The sequence below is a fragment of the Cyrtonyx montezumae genome, unplaced genomic scaffold (genome assembly GCF_038088225.1).
Source record: "Cyrtonyx montezumae isolate F1298 unplaced genomic scaffold, pur_monq_1.0 scaffold_7, whole genome shotgun sequence".
NCBI lineage: Eukaryota > Metazoa > Chordata > Aves > Galliformes > Odontophoridae > Cyrtonyx > Cyrtonyx montezumae.
In genome coordinates this window covers 28,474,176-28,499,167 of record NW_027072078.1, presented here as the reverse complement: position 1 = coordinate 28,499,167, position 24,992 = coordinate 28,474,176, and the positions used below count along the sequence as shown (strand labels likewise).

Genomic DNA, 24,992 nt, shown 5'->3' with positions numbered 1-24,992 from the left:
AAAAATCAGTACGCGGTTATTACCCACTGCAACATTTTCCAGTGGCTTCCGTTTCCCAAGGACAGTGCTTTCCAAAGAGGAATCTGAAAGAAGATACATTTCTACTATGACTTTGAAGGTCACCAATAAGAAGCTGTGATCACCTAATGAAGGAAATTATGCCCTGGAACAGAACGCTCCAAGGCTTCAATTTAAATCCACAGAGCATTAATCCAGGTACTTCAGCACAGTTATATGACATAGGAGGGATTATCGAGCTACCTAAACCATTAGAGTAGCAGACTTGGCACCAGACAACTCTTATTATCTCCCTTTATGACAGTGTTCTGCTGTGAACATTATGAAGTCAGAAATGTTCACAGTGTACTGCAGACAGCATAAGAACCTTAATGAAATTTTAACTTAAAGAACCAGGAAAGATATTTGGTCACTAGAGTATGTATTGAGGAAGAATCAGAGAAGAAAAAAATGGATCAAAGACCTGACAAATGTCGCTTGCTAAAGAAAATAGTAACACAGATACAGAGAATGTAGTAAAGGTGTATTAATGGTGTATTAAGGTGTATTAACCACACAAAAGTTCAGATCAGAAGGAAAAAAAAAAGGTCAGTCAGTGATATTTTGGTTTCCTTCCCAATAGTGTGAAGTGTCTTCAAAATACAAGAATTAATAATAATACAGATTTGAAAATTAACTTGCAGCATTCTCAAGGATGTTACAGATACAGTCAAATTTGCTTTAAATCTCTAGACCCTGATCTTTTTGTTACTATGGAAACTTGATCTGAGTTTGAAAAAAAAAACACATTTAAACAAAAAGTTAAGCCCACTCCTAGTCAGTAAGATAATTAAATATATACATACTTTTAAATACAAGTTTTAATACCTCCACAATAATTTTAATGTCAAGAATATGATTAGGAACTTAATATTCTATCACTGGTGGACAGAATTAGAGCCCTGGCTACTGTCAAGCTCCAAAAATAAAAGAAAATAAACCTTAATTTTTGTCCACCATTGCCAAGATTAAAAATGATGCCATCTGTGATAAATTTGAGTCTAAATATATTGCTGCTCCGAGGAAGAGAAGCACATTCTGTGATGATATCCCATGTAGCAAGCTTTAGTCATCAATGAGCAACATTCTCTGTGGCAATGGAGCTAATACAGAGCAGTAAAGGACTGGAAATGTGTTTATACGATGTGCTTTATACACTGCATTAATCTGATTGTCCATTATTTCTAAAGCAAACATGAAGGCATAAAAATTATATTAACTGTTGCACATAAAGTCTGTTGTCCTATCAGCTGTTTGTCACACCTTGTGAGAGCCACAGTGGCATGACAGGTGCCATGGAGAATATAAAGCAGCTGCCACATGATTACACTTTCATCATGGTCGAGCTCAGTTCAAGTTAGAGTTTGTCATATTTCATTGTACTGCTCGGTACAGATTATCAGCTCATTAACAGAAACAGCCAGAGTTAAGGTATAAGCTTCGGGAAGTTTAAATGATTTTACAGACCTAACATGAGCATACAATGACAAAGGAAATTTTAATGGCTTGCTTTAGTTTTGTTTAATCAAGGGTCTATTTGTCAGTAGAATAATAACAAATGATGCTTTTTCTTGGGCTGCATTTCTTTGTACTTTAGAAAAGCATGTGTCAATGATACAATCCAAGTAGGTTAGCAGAAGCATCTAATTAAATCTTCTTGCAGGGGGAGGTTACTGTTTTGAAAGGTTACTGTCTATCATAGATGATTTACTGTCTGAGTGCAGAGGGATAGATGTGTGTTTTATTGTGATCAAATGCTTTTAGTAATTTATGAAATATTTAAAAGAAACTAATTTTAAAATGAAATCGAATGATAGGTCACACATCTAGAAATTTCTTATTTGGGGTTTTGCAACTTTAGAAAGTCTTTTTTCCAACCACAAAGGAAGTATTATAGAAAAATTTTAATGGATCGAGGCAAAAACTTCCTGCAGGCTTCATAAATTATGCATTATGGCTATAACCTTGAAAAATGACCATTTTTGTGGATGCTTGGCCAGGCTTTATATTACTGTTTCTTGTTAGATTCTACAATCTCAGTATTTAAATTTCTCTTTCAGTCGTTGCAGTTCCTGTCTCTCTGGAAAGAAAACAGTTGCTTATAGAAAGTCAGTGATTTGTATCTGAATCATTTCTGGAGACATCACTGAATAGGAGAACCTTCCTGAACAAGGGAGCCAGCATCTTAAACATCTGTACAGCACCTAGCAAAGTGCCCCAATTTCAGTCGGTGTTTACAAGTCTTGTCATAGTGTTAGCAGAAAATTCCTTCCTCGTAGATCTTTTTCGAAAAGAGATCAATTCCAGGGAATGCATTTTTCACTTGCCTTTACCAGTCGTGTCTCATAACTGAATATGATAACAGGATTTTTTACATCCAGGCTCAGCATCGTCATCTCCCTGCTGTGCCACTGTAAGGGAGAAAAATGAAACAAAACAATACTAAGAAATAAAGTATGTGCAGTGATAGGATCCTTAGCTTGAAGTATAGGAATTCTCTAATGCGTTGACGTATGGACAACTGAAAGAAAACTTCTGATGGAAATTGATATGATATTAATGACTTTGAAAACTTCATATATTGGAAAGAGTGGTTACTTAAAGTTCCAGCCTGTAATAATGTGGGTTTTTGTCAGTTAAAGATTTTGCATTGAACCTTAAAGTTTTGACAGCTGTAATCGGTAAAGATATGCACAAACAATCCTGCTAGGCAAAGAAAAATGTAACAACTAAGATGAAAGTTAATATTTTTCATCTCTCTCCAGGCTAAAAGTGAGCAGATCACTGTGAGACACCTGACATCAGGAAACTGGGAAGTTGTCAAAATCCTGGCATATGACGAAAATACTCAAAACATGTAAGCAGTACTGTCTTCGCCTGTTAGGGCAAGTGTCTGAGCTAGTAAAGTGGAATCTTTTCAACTGGAAATAATATATCTGAAATTAAGCATCATTATTTCTTTCATTTTGGAACATTATCATAAATTCTACGCTCTGAGTGCATAAAATGCCCCTGTAAGATGATTTATCTGCCAGTGTATTTCTGTGTGTTTGTATGCACAGAGAAAAGGAGCATATCATGACATCAGTTGACTTGTGTTTTTTTCACCACATAACATCAGTAATAACATTTTAGTGGCCTTGTATCAGATTCCAGAAGAGAAAATCATATTAAATGCTTAGTACTTGATAAAAGCCATAACACTTCACTTTTTCAGCTTACTTGGTTATTGTCTGTATTTTGAATTTTAATGATCTGATTCAAATTCCAAAATTCCAATTAAATTATCCAACCCCCAGATTTTTATCCAGTTCACCCAGTAGATAAATATTCCCAAAGCCTATCTTGGCGTTACAGTGGGAATAAATGCACCATATACCTGGTGAGTCCTGGGAGTGGAGAAGAACTGACCCAGAACATCTGAAGTCTCCAGTTGACTCCAGTGAATGGTGGTTAGCCCTCCTACATATCTACACATGGCAAAATAAATAAATACATAAATAAAAACCGTGTGTCAAATCCTGATTTTCTTTGGAGTACATCATATTTCAGCAAGGACTTTTTTTTTCCACCTTTTTTTTTGCACCTGCAACATCTCCAGTGTCAGAGAAATACCCTTTCTGGCCAGTACTTTTATGGATTTTAAAGCTGTATCTGTAGAGAATGTCCTACTTCTCCAAGGCTCAGTAGAATAAATGAGGTCAGGATGCAGCCAGCCTGCAGAGGAGTGGCAGGCTGCGTATGAGCTGTCTCAGCCACCTGTAAGGAATTCCATACTCTTCTACCTTACAAGCAGAAGCTTTGAGGGATGTCATCTGGAGAACACCAACGACTTGCCTTATTACCATTTCAGCAGCACTTATTCATTTTCCACCCACGTAATCTTGCTGCAAAAATTCCACAAGGTCTGCAGACTGATGAGTCAGTCAACAGCTCAAAAAGGTTTTCAGGTATCACAACACCTATTATATTCTATGATATAATTTCAGTATGACTTTTTTCTACTCTTTGGATGTATATTGGAAATTCCTGAAGCGAAGGAAGAATTTTGACCTGTGTTTGTAATACGAAGAAAGGGGTCTGAGTTGCTACCGGAGCTCCTGGAAATTGAGCAAAATCATTAAGTATTATGGTTATCACTGTTTTAACTATGATACCATATAGCATTTGTAATAAGCACTCTGTATAACAGGTTTTAAATAATTCTTGGGAGTTTCTAATTAAAAAAAAAAAAAAGAAGCGCTTTACGATGTTTTGCTGCAGTCAGATAGTTTACCAAACTGAGTTTAACTCTGTTCATCTTTTGGATGCAGTTATTTCTTAAGCACTGAAGAGTCCCCAAGAGGAAGACAGTTGCATAGGTAAGAAGTACGTGTGTCTGTGTTAATAGCATTTTCATCCCAAGCCATGAATGGTAAGATGACATCTGTGAGCTTAATTGTAGCTGTATATTATTTACATTATGAACTGTAGGAAGAAAAGAATCCTAGTTTTTCAAAACTAAAAAAGACAACATAATTTTGTGTTAAAAACGAGAAGAATATATTTGTACACAAAATATTTTTGCAGTTATCTTTACTAGCACTATAAGAGCATTGAAAATGCTATGCTGAAAGGTAAGCATGCAATACATGCAGTTTTAAAAGTAGTGAAAATCTTCTGAATGCAGATAATGTTTGTTTGACTCCAGTCATGCAATTTAAATTGTGTGGTCAAAGAACCTCCTTACAGAAACCACAGTGCTTAAATCTGAAGTTAGTGATCAATTTCTCGGTGTCCTTCAAATGTTTTACCTCAAGGGCACTGCTGTTGAAATCCCAGACCTGCTTTGGGCAGGTTTGGGATTCTATCCACGTTACCCAGTTTACAGAATGATAATTCACTCTATCCATAGTAAGCAGTTTGTACCAGGCAGAAAATAAGATAGTGTTAGTTTGGCAGAACAAATTCCAGCACTCTGATGTGTTCATTCTTGTTTTATTATATTTTATTTCAATTGAAAAAAAAATAATTTTTTTTAATCTTTTTTTTCCTCAGTGTGTCAACCGTGGGATCATTAAATCGACAGTGTCTCTCATGTAACTTCTTGAAAGACCAGTGCACATACTTCAGTGCAGAGTTTAGCCCTATGAACAGACATTTTTTACTGCACTGTAAGGGTAAGTCAAATGCATGGTTTGTAGTAGTACTGTGTTTGCTTCTGAATTAATAAATACCCATCGGAAGTATGTTAGGCTGGAGTATAACATTTAGCACAGTAGTGGATTATTCAAAGTTCTATACAGAACACAATAAGTAAAGATGTTCTGTGTAAAAGCTAAATAAGCACCTGATATCATAAAGCTGCTTCAATTCTAGCCCTTTGGTTTTACTAAACAGCACTGACTTCCATATTCGCCCTCATTTAAAATCCTTTAAAAGAAAATATGGGATTTTATAGAGATGATACTTTGATTCATAACAGTGAGTAATTTACTTATTTATATTACATTTTGGGATTGATCTTGCACAACTATACCTAGGTAAAAAATTAAGGCCTTTTAACTTTTTATTGCTAGGTGCATTCCACTAGGATAAATGCCACCCACCAGTTGGTTCATAGCTGGTATGTACAAACAGAAAGCTAGAACCAACACTCAGGAAATAAACACTGATAAATAAATTAGATTATAGAAACAAGTTCAGAAAAGCATGTAGTAATTATGAATCAAATTTATGTCTAGGCCTATCGACCTTTAAATTTGCAATATTTTGTAGGCAGTGCTCTCCTGTCATTTATGCTCAACTAGCATCAGATTGAAAATAGTAGAACACAAGTCATTTGAAACATGACTAGACAATACTTTTTTTCTTCTTTTGCAACTGCAGATTGTTTTACACAAAAGTAGAATATCTGCCAGCTTGAGAATCAAATCTGCTCAAACAAACAGTGAATATAAGCTATAATAAGTTGTTTTTTTTTTTTTTATCTTCATTTATTTTATTGTTTGTGTGTGGAACTACACCTGTAAGACATTGTGATTAGAAAAAATGAATATACCACCTCTATGGTTTCCATGTGGTTAAAGCTGCAGCAGAAGTTTAATCCCAAGGCCCAGTATGGAGCTCCTTGTTACTTAGGCAGAGTATTCCCTTGTGCTTGACATTGTCCATGTGGGAGAAGGAACACTGGTAAATTGGAAGAGATATTTGCTCTGAGTCAGCAGTCTGCTATGGCCCAAAAACATGACCTGTTATTTTGTTAGCAAAGCATATTTAGACTGTTTTTTGTTCTTTTCCTTTGGTTTAAAGCTGTGGATGCCAATAGGAGCTTGCACACAGTGTTGCTCACAATATCATGATTTTCAGTGACTTTGGAGATTCTGGTTCTCTGTTTGAGTTGGTAAGACTGCAGATCACCCTCTCAGGATTAAACCTACACTTCAAACAGTAGGCTGTCGTACAATGAACGTGCTAGGCTGGGCTGATAACATACTGTCATTATTTTTTTCTACCTTTCACATTAATATGTGGCTGTCAACATGGGGTTGTTCTAGACTTTTTCTTTCTGTTGACTGGAGCCTGATGGTTCTGGCAGTAGCACAGCCCCAGTGTATTGCCACAGCTCTGGAAAATGCCTGTGATAGCATGGATTTCTGACAGTATCTTTAAGTTGACTGCAACGTTACCATAGAGCTGCTTGCAAGCATCCAAGTAAACTACTTTCAGGAGACAGGTGATGCCACATCTGCGTGCATCCACACTCATATTCCAACAATGAAAAGCCTAACTGAATTGCACACCCAGAGACTTGAAAGTCTGTGGGGATCTCTGGACTGGTTTTATGTATGAAAGTTTCTTCCACCTTCTGTTTACCTAGTAAGCCCCTTTATTAAGGTCATTTTTACTTCTTAATTACTCTCAGCCAGATCTGTCTTAGTACACCAGTAGTCACCAATTGCAGGTCTCCAGAGACCTCCCTGAGCGACATGTTAAGTTTTAGTCTGGTAAAAGGAGAATCAGCTTTACAGTCTCAGTTTTGGCAAGCATCACTTACACCCTTTTTTCTACAGTGCTTCTGGACTTATCCTGTAGCATTTCATAAACAGTAGCAGATGTTAGTCTCTCCATTTAGATAAGTTAGAGAGTAATTTTTTTTTACCCACTTTATACAGCAGGGAATAAGGTGTGTCTAGCATTAGTTAGAGGGGACCAATGGCAAATCCAAGAGTGTACTTAATTCAGATGAGCTGTGATACAATGCCTTTAGCACAAGTCCTTCTCCTTTCTGACCGGTTTTTAATCTACTTTAATCTTTAATCTGACATCACCGCTCTGTTTTTGAGAACAGCAAATAGAGATGGCTTTGAAAACGCCAGTGCTTTCCCCTCCAAAATAGCAGGTTCTGAACAACTGCTTTCCTTAAATCAGAATTCAAAATGAAACAAAAAGTTCAAAAGAAGAAGGAACTGAAGGAAAAAAAAAACAACACAAAAACAAAGAATGAGCAGCTGAAGAAATTATCCTCTTGAAGAGCTAAAGCAGAAAGCTTGGATTTGCCAGCAGACTACCTGCAAGATTTTTGTCAATATTCTTCCTTGATGAAGAGAATTTAATTGGTAAAAATCTTTCTGAGGCTGTGAGTGGCATCATATTATTTATTACAGATAAACAGGTTCCCTAGGCTTGTGCCACAATAACTGAGAGAAACAACTTCCTCAGGATGACTCAAAAAATGTGAATTAATCTCAGTCTCTGAGCTGCTCTTGAAGTAAATCCTTTTCTTCTCCAATGAATACATAGAGAATCTTGGCTCCTAATTTCGAAGCAGAGTCCATGCCTTCATCAGTCACAGCGTCCTCAGGGACCTCAGTGTTTCTGCATCATCCTTCCTAGCCCAACAGGGACAACCCATGTGCAATTCAAGCTCTTGTCTTACTGAGATAAATGAAAGTTTTGTGTGCACAAATTCTGTTTTTGGGAGGGGTGACGAGTGGTACAGTTCATTTACCATGCAGATTAGATTACATTACACTGAGATATGCTGTTATTGGTGCTATTACAGAACTCAAATGCCCAAGGAGTTTCTTGAGCAGATCATTAAATGAAATATGTGATAATTTTTTAACACCTCTGTAGCTTTTCCATGGAGAATAAATTATTCTCATTAATTCATTTACCTTTCAAACTAATATTACAACTTTGGAATGTCAAGTTGAGAATCTTATACAATATCTTTAAGTATCTCTAATTCTTTTACCCTTCACTTGCTGCTACAACCTGGAGTTAAAAATATGAAAAATTCCTTTTAGATGCAGGGAGGTTGAGTGCTTGCTAAGGAGGTGGAATTCAGTTTTACACTGTTGGTCTCGTAATCTTACCTGTGCCTTTCCCAATAGACAGTGGTGGAATTACTGCTGCATTTAAAGTGAAGCATGTGTGTGAAGATACACCATCGGGCCTTACAAAGTTACTGATGTTCTCCTTCTTTGTTATTTACTGAAATATTGAGTACTAGAAACCCTACAGTTCCTCTGTTTTTCTTCTGTCTTCAAAACAGGGCCAGGTGTTCCAGTTGTTAGCGTGCACAGTACCAGTAACAGTGGAAGTGAGTATTCCTCATGGAATAGGTATATTTTATTATTGTCTTTGACTGATTTGGGAAGCATGGGAGAAGGGGAAGATGGTTACAAATAAATGGAAACTAACATAGGTGCCATTCATAGAAAGTTCTAATAATTGCCTTTTAGTGACGTCCACATATGTAAGTGATATGGAAGAAAGGTAATCAAATGACTAAAACTTTTCCAGGCTTTTCAGATGTTTTATGCTAAGTGTATATCTTTCATCTTCTGTTTACACCTGTGTTAATTAGATGGCAGATTGCTCTTCATCCTTTTAACTTTCTATGTAAATTATACTGCGGTTACAATAGACGTTGTGTATTTTTTCCAGATGTTTTATGAAGGTTATAATTCAATTATCTTGAAGTGCAGTCCTTGGAGGACAGATCGTAAAATCTGACCTACATTACAATGAACTTAGCCCTGTTTTCACATTTATCAGATCAGTGCAACTCCACTGATACTTTCAGCATTGGCAAGTCCAAGAATACAGCCTTCATCAGGAGATATTCAATACCTCTAATTCTGAAGTTATACTCTTTACTTTCTGTATGTTGACACCAAATTGATAGCCAGGTATTTTCTGGTTGTTAGATGTGCTTTGTAATAGAAGACTGACCTTGAGCTGTAGAACTGGTCTCACAAGGTCTTTCTCTAGTGCAGTAGAGGTAACCACACTACCTCCAACTCCACTATGGTTCCACATAGCATGAAGATGTGAATCAAAGGAAGAGAAAGATGTTTCCATTCAAAACCACTAGATCAATCATTACCTGTCCCAATTTCATTCAACAGATTATCCCCCAAATTTTTCCCAGAACCCAAAAATTCTGAATTCTGCTTGTCTGCATTCCTTTTGGCCAAAGCCAGCTACTATTAAACTACATCAGAAGACCTGACCTTGCATTATGAAATAGCATACTGATCAATAGGATCACGTTACCAAGTGTTAATCAGTACTTTGTCTTCCTTTATTTTTAATGTTACTGTCCATGGTATTTGTTAATCCCAGTGCATTATCAAACCAGAATGGAGTTTTGTCCAATTCAATAAGAGGTAGACACTGCTAGAATAAAATACATTGACTTTTGTAGAGCTGCTCAGTTCTGTGTGGGTACACTTAAACTGTTTATTATTTGTATCTAATATACTATCAATAGTGAATAATTGTAAGAGATTTATGTAGAGCATCTTAAAGCAAAATAAAGCAGGTCAGAATAAAGGAAAGTTGGAAGGAAAGTTGTTTGCTGTAGCAACAAGAAACCAAATAATAAGAGAGATCATTTATCTATAATGTTTCAGTGCAAGATTAGATTATCCTCTTCAATTAATAAAACAATAATTATGGATTGCATCAATTATTTCATCCGGAGAGTATAATTACTCCACTTTGGTTGACTGCCCAGAAAAGGCATGCTCTTTAAGTAGTCCCTTTTAGACTGAAGTGGAGAGTTTATTATTTAATTAAAAAAAAAAATTCCATTTTGGAAACAGGATTGTTAATTTGAGTAAAAAGCAGAAAAGAGTAAAAAAAAAAAAAAAAAAAGGAAGTAATTATCTTCCATATGCAAAATAACTGCTTCAAATTTGTTAGCTGCTTTAAACAAAAGGAAAATCTTGCTCTTGCTTGAAATGGAGAAGACAAATAAGGAGGTGCAGCAGTCTTGTAGAGTTCTAATGGCTAAATATTGATGTGTAATACACAGCCTGAAGAAGCAGGATGTAGGATATTGTCCAGCAGCTGTTTTTTCTCTTCTAACAACTACTGTTGGTGGCATTCTTCTATTTTATCAGCAGTTTCATTATTAGTGTTTTAAAGCAAAGCCTTCTGGAGCTAGAAAAACAAATAGATGTATATGTTTTGAATTTAGCTGGTTGCTCTCAAATTGCAAAGCATATGCATTATAAGAAAATATTTAAAGAAAGAGATTATTTAGAGGAGTTATCATTGCACATTTGTCTTCAATTTTTTTATTATTATTTTTTTAATCTTGATTTTTCTGTGATATGATGATTCTCTGTACCTTTCAGTTTGACTTTTCTTGCTGTTTTCTGCAGAGTTTTATATTTTGGAAAATAATGCTGTCTTGAAAGAAGCTGTTTTTAAGAAAAAGAATTCCAAGACTGAAATTAAAATGCTTCACATTGAGGATTACGGTAAATTTGGCAAAATTTTATTTTAGCAAACCAAAATTTTTCTTGCACTGTTACTGCTTTTCATCTGTGTAACTACCAGCCTTTAATGTCTTGCTCTTTTCTCAAAAGAACTCCCTTTACAGTTGTCACTGCCAAAAGATTTCACGGATCGAAACCAGTATGCCCTTCTATTAATAATGTAAGTATCTGTATTGAATCACAGTAGATCATTAAAAAAAATATTCCATAGAAAACATCTCATTCTCTAATTAGAAAATTGAATTTTTAGGTGTGTGTGAAATTACCTCATGGATTGCATGAAAAGACTAGCTCTAGGGAATATTTTGTTATAGGCACTGCCTGGAAGAGATACCTGAATTTTTTTTTTTACCTCTTCAGTTCTGATTGATTTTTCTCTGATGAAGTGTAGCTACAGCTAATTCCTCATTCTTTCCTGGACTCATACTAATGGCTGCCCACAGAGGATCCCATTCAGAGCATCTGCTCATTTATTCGTTTATTTATGCCATGGATATAGAGGACTATCCTGTTTTTGCAGGTCTTTTCTTTCCCTAAATTTGTCAGTCCTCTGCAATATAACTGTGATTCCTAATGGCCAAACAACTAGGGAGTTTACCTTGATGTTAAGAGTTCTGCTTTATTGGCTTTACTCCTGAATCTCATGGAGTTCACAGTTGTGCTTATCTCTAAGAACAAGCCTTCGTGTTCCTGAATGCTTGCTCCTTGGATAGATCTTCCAATCTCAAAAGCAGTGAATTCATATGAATTTTGCTATCACACAGATGTATTTTTGTAACTTTGGTAGTGCAGTAATAAAATTTCTGCTGGGCTGTTATCACCTGAAGCAGACATCCTCTTAATGACAGCACAGATCCCTGTTGCTGTATATGAGGTCAACATCACAAGCTTGAGCTGCTGAGTGATGCTGAATTCCTCTATTCAGCTCAATTCTTAGATGACAGGCTGGAGTGTCATGAAACTACCAATTTCTAAGCCCAGTTTAGGCTTTTCAGTTGTATATATGTGCATTTGTGGAGGCTCTCTTCCTTAAGTGACTCTTGAACACCTTTTATTTTCTTGTGGAAAAAGAGGATGCATGGATTATTTTACCTTTGCAATATATTATAGTGTGGTCTTGGAGCATGATGGTATTTTAAGTGTGCTTAAGGCAAGCAGACAGTGTGAACTGACACCAGTAGCATTACAGGGAACTGCAAAAGCTTGAGCTTGCTCTTTTTTCTTAGAGTACAGAGGCATGCAGGTGCTAGCAGTGTAAAACATATCTTTTCGTGTATCCTAGTAAGTAGATAATCTGCCATACACAAGTGGTAGAACATGAAGCTTTATATTCAGATAGAATCTCAGGAAGAAAGGAAGGCCTGGAAACCTTAAACAGACAGTGGGAAGAAAAAAAAAAAAAGAAGGAAAATCAAAGGAAATTCTGTAATGAAAAGCTTTTAATAAATATATAGACTATTTCAGTATTGAGATGGGGTCTAAATTTAGTGTCTATCTTGTTAACAATGTCTACTGAGTAAATAATGTGTCCAGTTCATAATGTATTGATATATCTTCTAATTTATTCATTTCTTACGGTGTGCATGTGGGATAAAAAAAAATAATTCCAGTGGTGAATACAAACTGGTATTTATATTTGTCATGGAGAGATACTGCCTTTTAGTCAAATTTTTACCTCTGTAATACTAAATCCTCTAAAGAAGATGAGGAAAAGAGAGAATTTTAACGAGAAATTCACCAAATACATCTCTACAGTCCATAATAAATCCATGTTTAGGTTTATAGAGGATCCTGGTTCTTTGTTGCCTAAACTGGAGGGTATATATGGCATATAAGATGTAACAGTGTAGTGATTGCTTCAGAGACTTACTTTCCCTGAGACAGTCTGCTTTGCATATGTGGTCTTGTGTAAAAACCAGTTCTGTCAATTAGCAATATTCTTCTTTCTGCTTTTGTGATGCATGGGCTGTAAAATGGTGAATAGATTCTAACGTTCACCTTTCTTCTGTTTTTCTCCTGAACAACTAATGCATTTCACAGTTTTCTTCTGATATAATGCATACATTGTAGCTAATTAGAGACACGTACACTAATTGTCTGAAAGTGTAATTATCATATCTCTTCTATACAGTTACGATCAAAGTTTAAATTCCAAATCCTTGATTTGCTCATTATAGTTGCTATTACTCATTAAAATAGCAGGAAGATGTGCTTCTTAGTAAGCTATAGGAAATAAGATTAAGTAAAGTTTCTGGCATTTAATCTGAGTAATAAAATGAGATGTGATAAGCATCCTTTATTTTTTCTTGAACATAATTAACCTCATTCCTTCAGAATCTTCAGATGATGCATCTTAAATGTCAGCATTTATTATTTAATGTTGTTTAAAATTGTCCAGTATTCAAGTGGATATTGTAAAACTGAACTGGAGGGATTCTGATTTTCAAGGAAAAAAAACGAGGTGTTCCCCAAAGTAACAGTGAATTGTCCCTGGGAGGTTTCTGTTTGTTTGTTTACTTGTTTTCATATTCATGATAATTACGAGTATATCATTCAGATTTGGGCCTTGCACAAGCAATCAAATCCGTTTATGCCTTAAGTTAGTTCACTCTTGGGTCCGTTGGCAGGAAAGAAAAGTGCAGGGTTTTTACAGCTTTAGAAATAACTCATTAGAAGTCTAGCAAAAATGTAGAGGCATAAACAAGTATTTGGAAGTAGTCTAAGATCCAAGGTATGATAATGCTCTCTGTATTGATAGTTATCTTACATGCCGTTCATTTGTTATAAAGAATATTACTCCTTTTAACTGTCAGTTGTTGTAAATGAAGGGTAAATGCATAGGTACAAGGTGAAAAGTAAAAATACACAGTGGCTTCCAATACTTGGACTGGAATATACTTGCAGATAATGCTTTTTTATTTGGCCAGTTCTTTCCCTGTGAAACAAAAGTTTAATTTTGTTGAAATCCCAAAGTCGTGTGATTGACTCAGTGATTGCTTTGCAGCCCATCCATCTAATGTTTGCATTGATTCAATCTTTGCCATGCTTGGCAGTATTTTACTTCTAGATTGTGCTTCTGTTACTACAAAGTCTGATATTCTTCCCTATTCTTTGAGCTTCATAACCCATCTCATGGCCTAAAGGGAAAATCCATTTAGCTTCAGGCTAAAAGAAGGCCAGGCTTGAGCTATTTCCTTTGCAGTGTGGTCCTGCTGCTGTGGCACTTAATCGATCTTCTCACTCCTCTTCCATCATGTTTTCAGAAAGAGCTTTGGGAATAGTTCTGATATCTCCTCCTTTAGCTACCCCATCTTTTAGTCTCTTCCACTTCCCTCCCAGCAGTACACATTTTATAATGTGAATAAAATGTATGTTTAATCTTTCTTAGAGAAAGACAAGAGAAGATTCAGAACTTCGCCTCCTTTTCAGATAGCATAAGACTTTGTGATAACGTGAGACAGTGTCTCACCTCTTGTTTTCAAAATTGTGTTTTCAGAATCTTCATCCTTCGGGACCTGAAAGATATTTTAAGAATAACAATTTAATTCCTTGTATTACATTTTCTACTTCAGTCCTGTCTGTCAGCTGATTTTGCCTTAGTAATAGAGTTGCATCTGGTGATGTAGTTTAATTTGTTTGGCCATATCTGCAAGGAGAAAAGAAGAAGAAAAAAAGAGTGGGTAGAAGTGGTGGACAGTTGAACTGGATGATCTTGTAAGTCTTTTCCAACCTCAGTGATTCTATGATTCTAAGTGCTGTCACATACCAGGAGAATGAAATGAATCAGGTATCGTGTTTATTTGGTTTATTCTCTTACTGTTTGACTCTGAAGATAACAGGGATACTGCTCTGCTACAAAGTTGTATCTTTGCATGATGTTGGCTGTGACTTTTCTGTAGTACTGTGTCCCTAATGTACATCTGTAATCAAGTGGAAAGAAGGCTTCTGTATTTGAAAGAAATGGAAGCATAAATGGAATGGACGTCCTTTCAGGTTTACTAGTGGGGTCATGAAATTATCCTATAAATAGGGTACCACTGAGTAGAAGTTAACTGTAATTAGATTGTAAGCAGCGATGAATGTAAAGCAAAAACTGCCCTTTGAGAAAGCTGGAATCCCAGGACAAACTTCACAAATCAGGCTTTGCATCTTTTACTGCAGTGGAGTAACAAGCCTGCTTTGTTACAGAGCCCTCAGGGTGGTGTTCAAACTTACATAAAGGATTAATACCTTGCAGAAGCCTTATGTAAGGGTAAAAGTGGGGCCTAAGTGATGCATAGAATTTGTGCCATGTCTTTGTGGATAGGAAACACACCTCCGATAATCAGCATCACTTTATAGTACCAGATGAGGAGTAAAGAGACCTTTTAATGCTAATGGGAATTTTGACATGTACCTAAGGGTAAATGGCTTTAAATGCCTGCCACAAACTACTTATGTGGACAGTCTTGAAATGAATTAGCCAATGGAGAGCTGTTTCCAAAAAAGCAGTCCATTGAGAAGAAATGCTAGAGGTGCTTCAAGTCAGCTGATGTGAAGCTACTGCTTTTGGAATTATTGGTGGAAACTCAGTGAAACTATGTCAAATGAAGACAGCTTCTGAAAATCTTGCTGCGTACCATTACCATAAATTGAAAGAATTGTTCTGCTCTTGCCCTTATTACAAGTGGTAATGGTAGTACACTTCTGAAACTTCTGTTTTCTTCAGACCTCATTAGTCAGTGTTTCCAAGATCATATCTCTGCGTTGTTCACAGTTGTCACAATTGTGTGTAATCACAACTGAAGTTGTTAAGAAAGCAGCCTTTCTTCTTTTAAACACGTGTAAAAGTGATAAACAGGATAATGATGAATCAAGTGTAAAACATTTTTACTAACTCTGCAGCTGAGTAGTCCATATTTAAGTGCCTGATACAGCAGCTATGTCTACATGAAATCCTCCTGAATTTGAGAACATATATATTCATCATACATTTGCCAATTAGTAAGACAGTTACCTTGAAGGTGATCTATGCTATCCATAGCCAATAAAAATGATAATGAATCAGAACTCTGTTGTAAATATAAGACAGTAGTTATTATATAAGAATTTTTTTCCTCACCTCAGGTTTATATAACCCTTAAGCTAAGACTTCTTCGGCAAAATAATAATTTCTGTCAGTTCATATGTCTTTCACCTTAGACAAGATATTCCTGCAGACACTGTCCAATCTAATTTCCATACAGTCAACACAGAAACTGTTATTTTTTAATTTGCATTCAGCTGGCAGACGCAGTCTGCAAAGAAGTATTTTGTACAACTTCATAGTAGCCTGCTCTCTTATTCTGCATTTTTCTTGGGGGAAAAATAATGACAAGCCTCTCTTTTAAAACTGACATTTTATTTTCTTTGGAGGGAAAATAGTATATTTGGTTTCAATGTAAGATGCTTATTATTCCCATAGAAAATGCATTCTCCCATTCTTTTCCATGATTTCTGCTCTAAAATACTTTTCTTTTTGGTCATAAAATAGACTTATCACTGCTGCTTGCACCCATTCCTTGTTGTGAATTGAGTGGAGAAAATACAATTTTCTCCAGTGTGTACTTTAGTCTTCTTTTTACCCAATTTCAACAAATCCATTTGAGGGCACACTAATGCAATTTTTTTTTAATATGGAAACCATCTTAATAGCATTATATATTCTACAAAATCACAATCAGTGTACTCAGTGAATTTTCCTTCTTCTGTGTTTTGTGCAACTTAGCAAACTGTATGTGAGCCTTCTCAGAACTGAACTAACCATTAGAGATGATGTTTTGTTCAGTTTAACCTATAAGCAGCACTCACTGATTTAATTTTCTGGTTCTTTCTATAAAATGTATTCAACTGTTGGCAACACTTCAGCTATGGTTCAAGAAATCATTTTGCATACTGCTGCTGAATGGATAGCAGCACTGTCAAATGGAACAATATCAGTGCAAGGGATATTAATTCAACAGGATTGCATAACCACCCTAACTGTGCCATCTAGGTTGAATAAAATATCGAAGAACGACAAAGCACATCACATTGTCAATAGTCTTCGTTTGTGTCTGGTGTGTTGGTATTTGCAGTGATGAAGCTCCAGGCAGCCAGTTGGTTACAGATAAATTTCACATTGACTGGGACTCAGTGCTTGTCAACTCTGATAATGTCATCGTAGCTCGATTTGATGGCAGAGGGAGTGGATTTCAAGGCCTCAAGATCCTACAGGAGGTCCACCGATGCTTAGGATCAGTGGAAGTGAAGGACCAAATAGCGGCCGTAGAGTACGTATGTCCAAACTTTTCTTCTCTTTTACCATGCTTCCACCTTGATAAATAAATATTTTTAACTGAAGCTACCTAAATGCTTTGTTTACACATTAAATACCATTAGTGTTTATTTTTAATGCAACTGCAGATTTTGAAATAATAGCCTTTTCATTGCAGAAAGTTAAAGATTAGGGCTGCTTGCTTTATATGTTTGCAATTCTCATTGGTAAAGAGAATATGCCTTCTGAGCTAATTTCTAATTTGAATTTTCCTTAGGAAAATTTCTTACAGCAAAGATGGTTATGTTTAACTACTTTTATGTTCTAATATTTTATAATAATTTAGATGAATATGAAAGGATGCTGCTCTCATTCCCACCATAGAGTTCTCATGTTATTGTACAATACAACTGGAGTTATAATGGTGTAAACGAGAGGAAAATTTGGGCAGATGCCTATTTATTTGTCATTTGAAGCTGCATAAGAAAGTCATCACTCTCCGTAGATGAATCACACAGAGTCTTGGCAACTGTCTTTACTCAGGATGCAAAAAGCCAGTGGATTAATACCAAGGTCTGGATCAACATTTTCTAGGGATCCTTAAGGAACAATAAGGACAATCTTTTAACCAGATATTTCTTTTCTTTGAGAAGTATCCATCCTTCAACTAATGAATGAGTAGGTATGGCATGACAGATCTGAGCAGTGGAGCTCTTCACATTTGTATTGGTCAGGAATGGGTTGTATTGAGCAGAGCAATTCATTCTGCAGGTGTTCTAGTGACCTTAGCAAGAAGGGCCACTGGGAGCAGGTCATAGAAGATCTCATGTGCTGTGACATCTGAGCTCTCTGTTTAAATACTCACTTTTAAACTAAATGACATCTGGCCTCATTTTGGATCCATTACATTGGAAAATTGGAGGGTGCCCTTAACCAGTACTGCAATTGTTTCTGTCTCATCAAAATCAGGTGGATTTGGGCCTAAGGTTATTCTGTCACCATTGCTGATTAATTGCTTTGGTGAGATAATTAGTTATTTGATTCGTTATCTAGACTTAGGAAGTTGCATTCATTTTACCATCCTTCGGCTGTCTGCAAACTTGGCAACTGATCAGAGAAAGTCATTTAAGCTCGAGCCAGTGGATGATCCTGGCATTTCTAGAGGATAATTTTCCTGGGCTGAGGGAAGTGCTTGAAGCAAGTGGGAAGAAAGGCTCTTTGAGAGTGCTCTCCTTGATTTCAGGCAAGTAACAGATATAAATGGTCAATTTAGACATTAAATTCAGGTATTTAAAGTTAGGTGAGGTGAGTCCAACAGCATATGTCTGCCATACAGAGGAGGAATTTGAAATAAAATCACATTTCCCCGTGTAATATCAATTTTATTGTTGTAATTTGTTCTTCTGCCTTATCCCCCAATATGACAATTCCTTACAGTACAAGTAATTTTCTTTATATAGTAGATTCACCAAAATAAAAATATTTTTTTCTCCTTGCAGATCATTATTGAAACAGCCTTTCATTGATCCCAAGAGACTGAGTATATTTGGAAAGGTAATGTGCAAAAAACAGTGGGATGTATCATCATGCTTCTTCAAGAGAATATTATCAGTTCTTAAAAAATACATATATTTTTATATATATATATATATATACATAGTGTTAGGAAAATATAAATAGATAGATAGATAGATAATCTTTTCCTAACACAATTTCAGTTTTTAAAAGGAATATCTATGTGTAGGGGATGAACTGCCATAATTTACTTTACATTCTGGATTTTTTTCTTCTCGGAATAGGTATTTGAGGTTAATTAGATTAGTTTTATGTTACTGCAGTATTTGTTTTACAGAATGAGTGTTGCTTTCTTTTTTCATTAGAAATTTTTAATACACGCTTAGTATTTTAAAAGCCTGGGTCTTGAACATTTGGGCTGCAGTTAATTGATTATTTCTTTCTAATACAACTTTTATATCAAAATATTCTACTGACTGTCTCTATTTTCAATAGAAGATTCAACAGTTTCCTAACAGTGACATGGCAATCCACTGTTACCATAGAACACACATGTAAACGTAGTTCTGCTTAACTGGCAAAGGCTAAACTGAAATTTTTTTAATCTACAAAATATTATTGATGATCGCATACCTGTTCGTTTTCTGAAAGAAGGCGAAATGAGAAGTGTAAACATGAGCAGGTGAAGAGCAAGAACTGGGGAATTCAATAAGCTTCAGCATTGCTTTGAATTCAGGGAAATGTACCATTTTCAAGCTAGTTAACCTCTCACCTCTAGGTTATATTCTAATGACAAAAAAAAAAGTTTTAGAATTAGGATGTATATAGCTTATTTTAGAAATCATCTTGTTCATTGCTGTCAACAATGCATAGCTGATGGTGGTGACTGTTGAAAAATGGTGTCTTTTAGCTGATCATTTGCTCTAAGTGTTATTGAGTTCTTTGTTTCCTTTGAAATAAATAGAAGGCATTACTTTTGGAGCGATCTGTGTGTATTAGAAAGTGAATACAAATCTTCCTGCCTATGTCAAGCTCCCCAGAGCCTTACCTTCTTTGTTTGGTTGCTTAATTTTGTTGTTCCTCTCCCCCAATAATTTTCAGATCTCTTACTGACCCCAGGTATCATGATGAAACTAGGAGCATACGTGGAAGTTTATGCAGTGTTATTCAGTTACTTAGTTTAAAAATCACAACTAGGCCAAATAAGATGTTTATTCAGTCTTAATTTTTAGGTATAAAAATTCCTACATGTTTCTTAAAAACAATTCCTTCAGATATAAATAAATGCAATAAAATGATACCGTGGGATTTGCGTGATGCCTCTAACCTCATAATGGCGAAAAAGAAATGAACAAACAGAGATCTCACTGTAATGTCCATTGTTAGGGATACGGTGGCTACATTGCTTCAATGATTCTGAAATCCAGTGAGCGGCTTTTCAAATGCGGAGCTGTGGTGGCACCGATTACAGACATGAAGTTGTACGGTGAGTATTCCCCACCCTTCACCTTTGGGATAGCTTTTATTCATCTAAACAACTGGGAGAAAATGCAACAATATCAGCTGAGTCTCACCTCGTTGTCTTGCTCTCCCCTTTAAGTAAAAGCACAGCTCACACTGGGACAGTTTCCCAAAACATGCAACAGAAGTGTTATTAGTAACACCACACATTTTTGTCAAACAGGTTCTGTTTCCCGCTTTCACTGAAATTCATTTGCTTTACCTGTTTCCTTAGAACCTGTAGATCTGCCTGAATTAAAGTTGTTAATGCAAAATGAATGTTTTAAAGTTAGTGGTAGAACTCTGTAGGATATCAGGCACGTTGTCATTCAGTCACAGGATATTGGGTTCTGTTTGTGAAGCATTGGGCACACGTGTTGGAATGTGGACTGGTGCTCAGGAGATCAGACCACGTTAGGGTTTTAATGGATTCTGGTTTTTAAATGAGCACCTTGTGTTCCACATATGCCATAAAAACGCCATAAAAAGCTCCTCCTTGCTGTAAGTCAGAACCGAAGAATTTTAAAATAGAACAGATTTTGATGAATTCCACCAGGGTTTATCGTTCTTGTTTTTTTGTTTTTGTTCTCTGCCATAGCATCAGCTTTTTCAGAAAGATATCTTGGTATTCCATCAAAAGACGAAAATACCTATCAGGTAAATTACCATAAACAAATAACTTGAAATTGTAGTTTTATTTTCAAAATACACTTAACACTTCTGTGTGTGTTTATTTACTAGGCATCCAGTGTATTACACAATCTTCATGGTTTAAAAGAAGCAAATATGCTAATAGTTCATGGGACAGCTGACAGTAAGTATTCACAGATGCAATTACATTTGGAGTCAGGAGGCAACACCCAGCAAGAACCATTTGGAGTTACCTCCTTCTGATAGGATATTAGATATATATTAGATGTTAATATTAGATATTCTGTTTCAGTTGTCATTTGTAACTCTAAACTGATGACGTTTCTCTTTGCTAAATATTTGTACCTTTTAGGTGCTGTGTGTTGTTATTTTTTTTAAATCTTGTGGACCACCATCTTGCTAGTGAAAGGTATTCTATGGAGTATTAAAGGAAAAACTTACATTTTTAATGGACTTTTAAATTCGTGGAGATTCTGCAGCCGAGGAAAGAGTTATAAGTACATTTGGTGAGGCACAGAACCAAATGAGGAGTTAAATTCAGCTAATTAATTACAGAGCAGTGCCAAAGCATCTGAAGCCAGCGCTACAGGGTACCTTTTATAGCACCAGTAGTTTAATCAGTAGCATAAGACAGAGAATAAGTAAATCAAAACAACTTAAAGCATTATAAATGGAATTATAGGATGTGTCAATCAAGAGAGATTTTTAACTAGATTTAAATGTACCCGCAGTGTATTTTTCTGAACTTTCCTAACTGACGTGAAGCTGAAGAATGCTCTTTGATGCAGCAGAAGTGATAGAATTGGGATTCTGATGGCAGGCTTAGCAGTGTGGGCTGTTCAGAGCTGTGCCTGATTAATAGCTGCCCTTACTTAATACCACATCCAGTGACACTGCCCAGCCCACTCACAGCACTCTGCAGGGGGAGGACACAGTAATAAAGTTGCCTGTTTTCATCACACAAAGATTAAGTTTCTGATATGTTGCAGAAAGGCCATTACCTGAAGAACTATGAGCTTGTAATAGCCTTGTTCAAGCAGAAGAAAATGTGATGTGCTTTCCCTTAGCACAATTATAAACTGTCACGATGTTCAAACAGAATGGCTTTACACACCTCTAATCTATTTCAGTGTGTATAAAAGAAGGGGAGTCCTTGCGCAGTGCCAGTTCAGCGCAGCTTTTCTGGGTCCCAGCTGCTTCTCCAGAGCCCCAGTGCTAGGAGCTCTGTGGCTTTTGATGGGTGGGCTCTGCCTTTCTGGGCAAGCAGAGGGCTGCTCAGCTCTGTTCTGTCAATGACAGAGACGAGATGTTTTCAGTCAAAGCTATTTAACAGGTAAACACTTTATATGGCCTCATTTGTTCTAATAATATCTAAATGTTGTCTTGCAGCTAAAGTCCACTTCCAGCATTCAGCAGAACTAATTAAGCATCTAATAAAAGCTGGAGTTAATTACACTATGCAGGTATGTACGTCTGTGGCACCTCTTGTAAACACAACTCAACATTTAACTTCAGCTTGCTATTTCTAGCAAGAGAGAGACACTCCCAACCACTGCAGCAGTATTGCAACTGTTGGCAGCTAGAACATTGTTTCATCCCAGTTTCTTACTACTATTATGGATATAAAAAACCTATTTTGTTCCTCTCGGCTCTTTTTCTTCTTTCTTCTTTGTTTTTTTTCCATCTGCTCATACTTTAGTGCTGTACTAAGTGCTTTATTGTCCAGGCACGCTTTTTATAATATGCAAAATCTTGTTCAGCCTCACTTGGGAGAATCTCATTTGAGATAAAACTTTCCATATCCACCTGTGAGAGGAAAATGGTGGGCTTTAGATGAGATGGGAATGCAATTAAAAACATGAATAAGATTTTTCATTGAACACCTAGAATATTGAGTACTAGAAAAAAAAATTTCTCAGAAAGATTGGTGATGCATTGGAGCAGGCTGCCTGGGGGCGGGGGGTCATAGAGTCATCATCCATGGAGGTGTTCAAAACTGGATACGTGAGACTGAGGAATGTGGTTAGAGAGTGTGGTAGAGGTGCACTGGGGTTTGACTGGAGGATCTTAGTGGTCTTTTCCAACCTTAATAATTATATGAATCAAGGATATTAAGAAGGCTCTAAAAATACGAGGTAATTAGTCTAATTAGACGATGAGATCTGAGCGCCTAGACATCATTGAAAATGCCAGCAAAATGTACTGGTGTAAGCACAGGGAGTGTGAATGTAAATTTATTCACTTCTGCACAGCGCACTGCAGTTGCTTTCTCTTTAGTTCCAAATTCCAAGAGAATGGATTTTGCTTTGAGTTTTATTAGCTTGACTTGATACTGTAAGACTAATGTTATCATCCTGTTGTCACCTAAAACATTTTGAAGATTGGAGAAAGAAAATTAGAGCCCTAAATGTTTGAAAGGCCTTTGAGAAAGTATTTACTCTTTTTCCTTTTTCCTCTGCTAGATCTACCCGGATGAAGGTCATAATGTTGCTTCTGAGAAAAGCAAATATCACCTTTACAGCACAATCCTTGGGTTTTTTAGTGCTTGTTTAAAGGAGGAGACACCAATTTTACCACAGGAACCTGAAGAGGATGAATAAGGAAGCCTATTTGTGTAGTACTGAAGGGGACTTACTTTGTGGCTCAATAAAACCTTAAATAAAAGTGACTGTGAGATTGCAGATTCTGCAGAAGCTCAAGGGCAGCTAAAGGATATCACAGTGGAACAGCACATTTACAGACAATGAGCTAATAAACTGGAATTCGACTACAAAGTCCAGACACATTACCAAGGGACAAAACCTTTACCTTTGTAGAAGGTCAACAGTTGGTTACAGTTTCCTGGAAGAACTTAGTTTTGCATAAATGTAGGGTTAGTGCATGTTTGTTATGTTACACCTCACTGTTGGTTCTGTAAGTGGTTGCTCGTTTTTAATTTAAATGCACATCTTTATTCATCTTTGCATAATGCGCAACGTATCGTAAGTATTATGGCCACTAATATTTTAAAAAGTGACCTGCAATCTAACACTTCACTGCAATGTTACAATAAGTGCAATTCTTCTGCTGTCTATTACACATAAGAAACCACAGAGATAATAAAAAGGGCACGATATTTTTCTCTAGTTTCTGCTCCAAGGGGATATATTGCCTATTACATCATGTAACACTGATATTCAAAATGTTTGGGATTTTTTTTTTTCAATTTCAGCATTTACTATTATTACTGTACCCACTGGTAACCACTAAGGGATCTTTTGGTAGTGTATTCTTGGTCCTTATGTATATACTCAAGACTCCCTAAGCAGAAAATTGTTCCAAGCTTGAAGAATTTTTTTAGACACAGTTAACAGCTGAATTTAAAACATCTGCAGTTGAAATCTTTCCCCCGTCCAAAATGTCTCCATTATTTCCTTAAAATATATTTGAGTTGTGTTTTGGTATTGTTTGTAGTAATTAATAGTTTGCTGGTTACAGTCTAATTTTAGAATATGCTACTTTGTCACATGTAAATTAGATTCATAAATATTAAATTATAGTTTCAGATAAAGAAAAGTTATTAACAGTATAATGCCACTGAGTAATAATTTACTCTTCACACGAGAAATTATTTTGTATAGTGAATGTTCCTTTCTTCCATCTGGTCTCAGATTTAGATCTGAAGTTCCTTGAGGTGGCCACGTAGCTGGAATAGCATACATTTTTATTTCAGGGCTGCTCATTATGTCTCTTGCAACTGGATTTAGATTCTACAACGTCTCAAAGAAATGAAATGTTTTTCATTCAAGTCAAGGGAAGATCCTGACAAGTGAAATTCTCTTATTTGTTCTGAGGATGAGCCCCCTCGTACATCTGTTTGTTTGCCAAGGTGAGTTCCAGCAGTAGGAATTGGATCTATGAAGTAAGCAAGGCAGCCAGTTTGAGTTTGCAGAATATTACTTCCAATCCCTGAAATAATTTGACGTACCTTTGTGAAGGTTTGTGAAAACTCCTGATAGATGCTATGCTCCAGATACTTTTCTACCCAATTAAGGTTTCATTTTTTGTGAAATTAAAAAGCAAGTAAATTCTGGAAGGTAACTTACAGTATTTAAGATGCAAAGTTCTGCATATTTTATTAAAAAATAGAAATTATTTTTAACATAATCAAAAATCACCTGAAGCTTTCTACTTGTTTTTCTTTCTTCTGAAATATTTTCTTCAACTTAGCATTTTTT

The 24,992-nt window shown here is 36.1% G+C and overlaps 1 protein-coding gene across 1 annotated transcript in view; it reads left to right on the top strand.

The window, feature by feature from the left end:
• Positions 1-24,772, top strand: part of DPP10 (dipeptidyl peptidase like 10) — a 197,629-nt gene extending 172,857 nt beyond the window's left edge. The window contains exons 14-26 of the mRNA XM_065750344.1: positions 2,823-2,914; positions 4,371-4,418; positions 5,095-5,216; positions 8,597-8,644; positions 10,719-10,817; positions 10,926-10,995; positions 16,931-17,125; positions 18,609-18,663; positions 20,011-20,110; positions 20,723-20,781; positions 20,866-20,938; positions 22,165-22,238; positions 23,238-24,772. Of these exons, the coding sequence (XP_065606416.1) occupies positions 2,823-2,914; positions 4,371-4,418; positions 5,095-5,216; positions 8,597-8,644; positions 10,719-10,817; positions 10,926-10,995; positions 16,931-17,125; positions 18,609-18,663; positions 20,011-20,110; positions 20,723-20,781; positions 20,866-20,938; positions 22,165-22,238; positions 23,238-23,375 (1,173 nt within the window). The 3' untranslated portion in view covers positions 23,376-24,772. The remainder of the gene's footprint in view (positions 1-2,822; positions 2,915-4,370; positions 4,419-5,094; positions 5,217-8,596; positions 8,645-10,718; positions 10,818-10,925; positions 10,996-16,930; positions 17,126-18,608; positions 18,664-20,010; positions 20,111-20,722; positions 20,782-20,865; positions 20,939-22,164; positions 22,239-23,237) is intronic.
• The last annotated feature ends 220 nt before the right edge of the window (positions 24,773-24,992 follow it).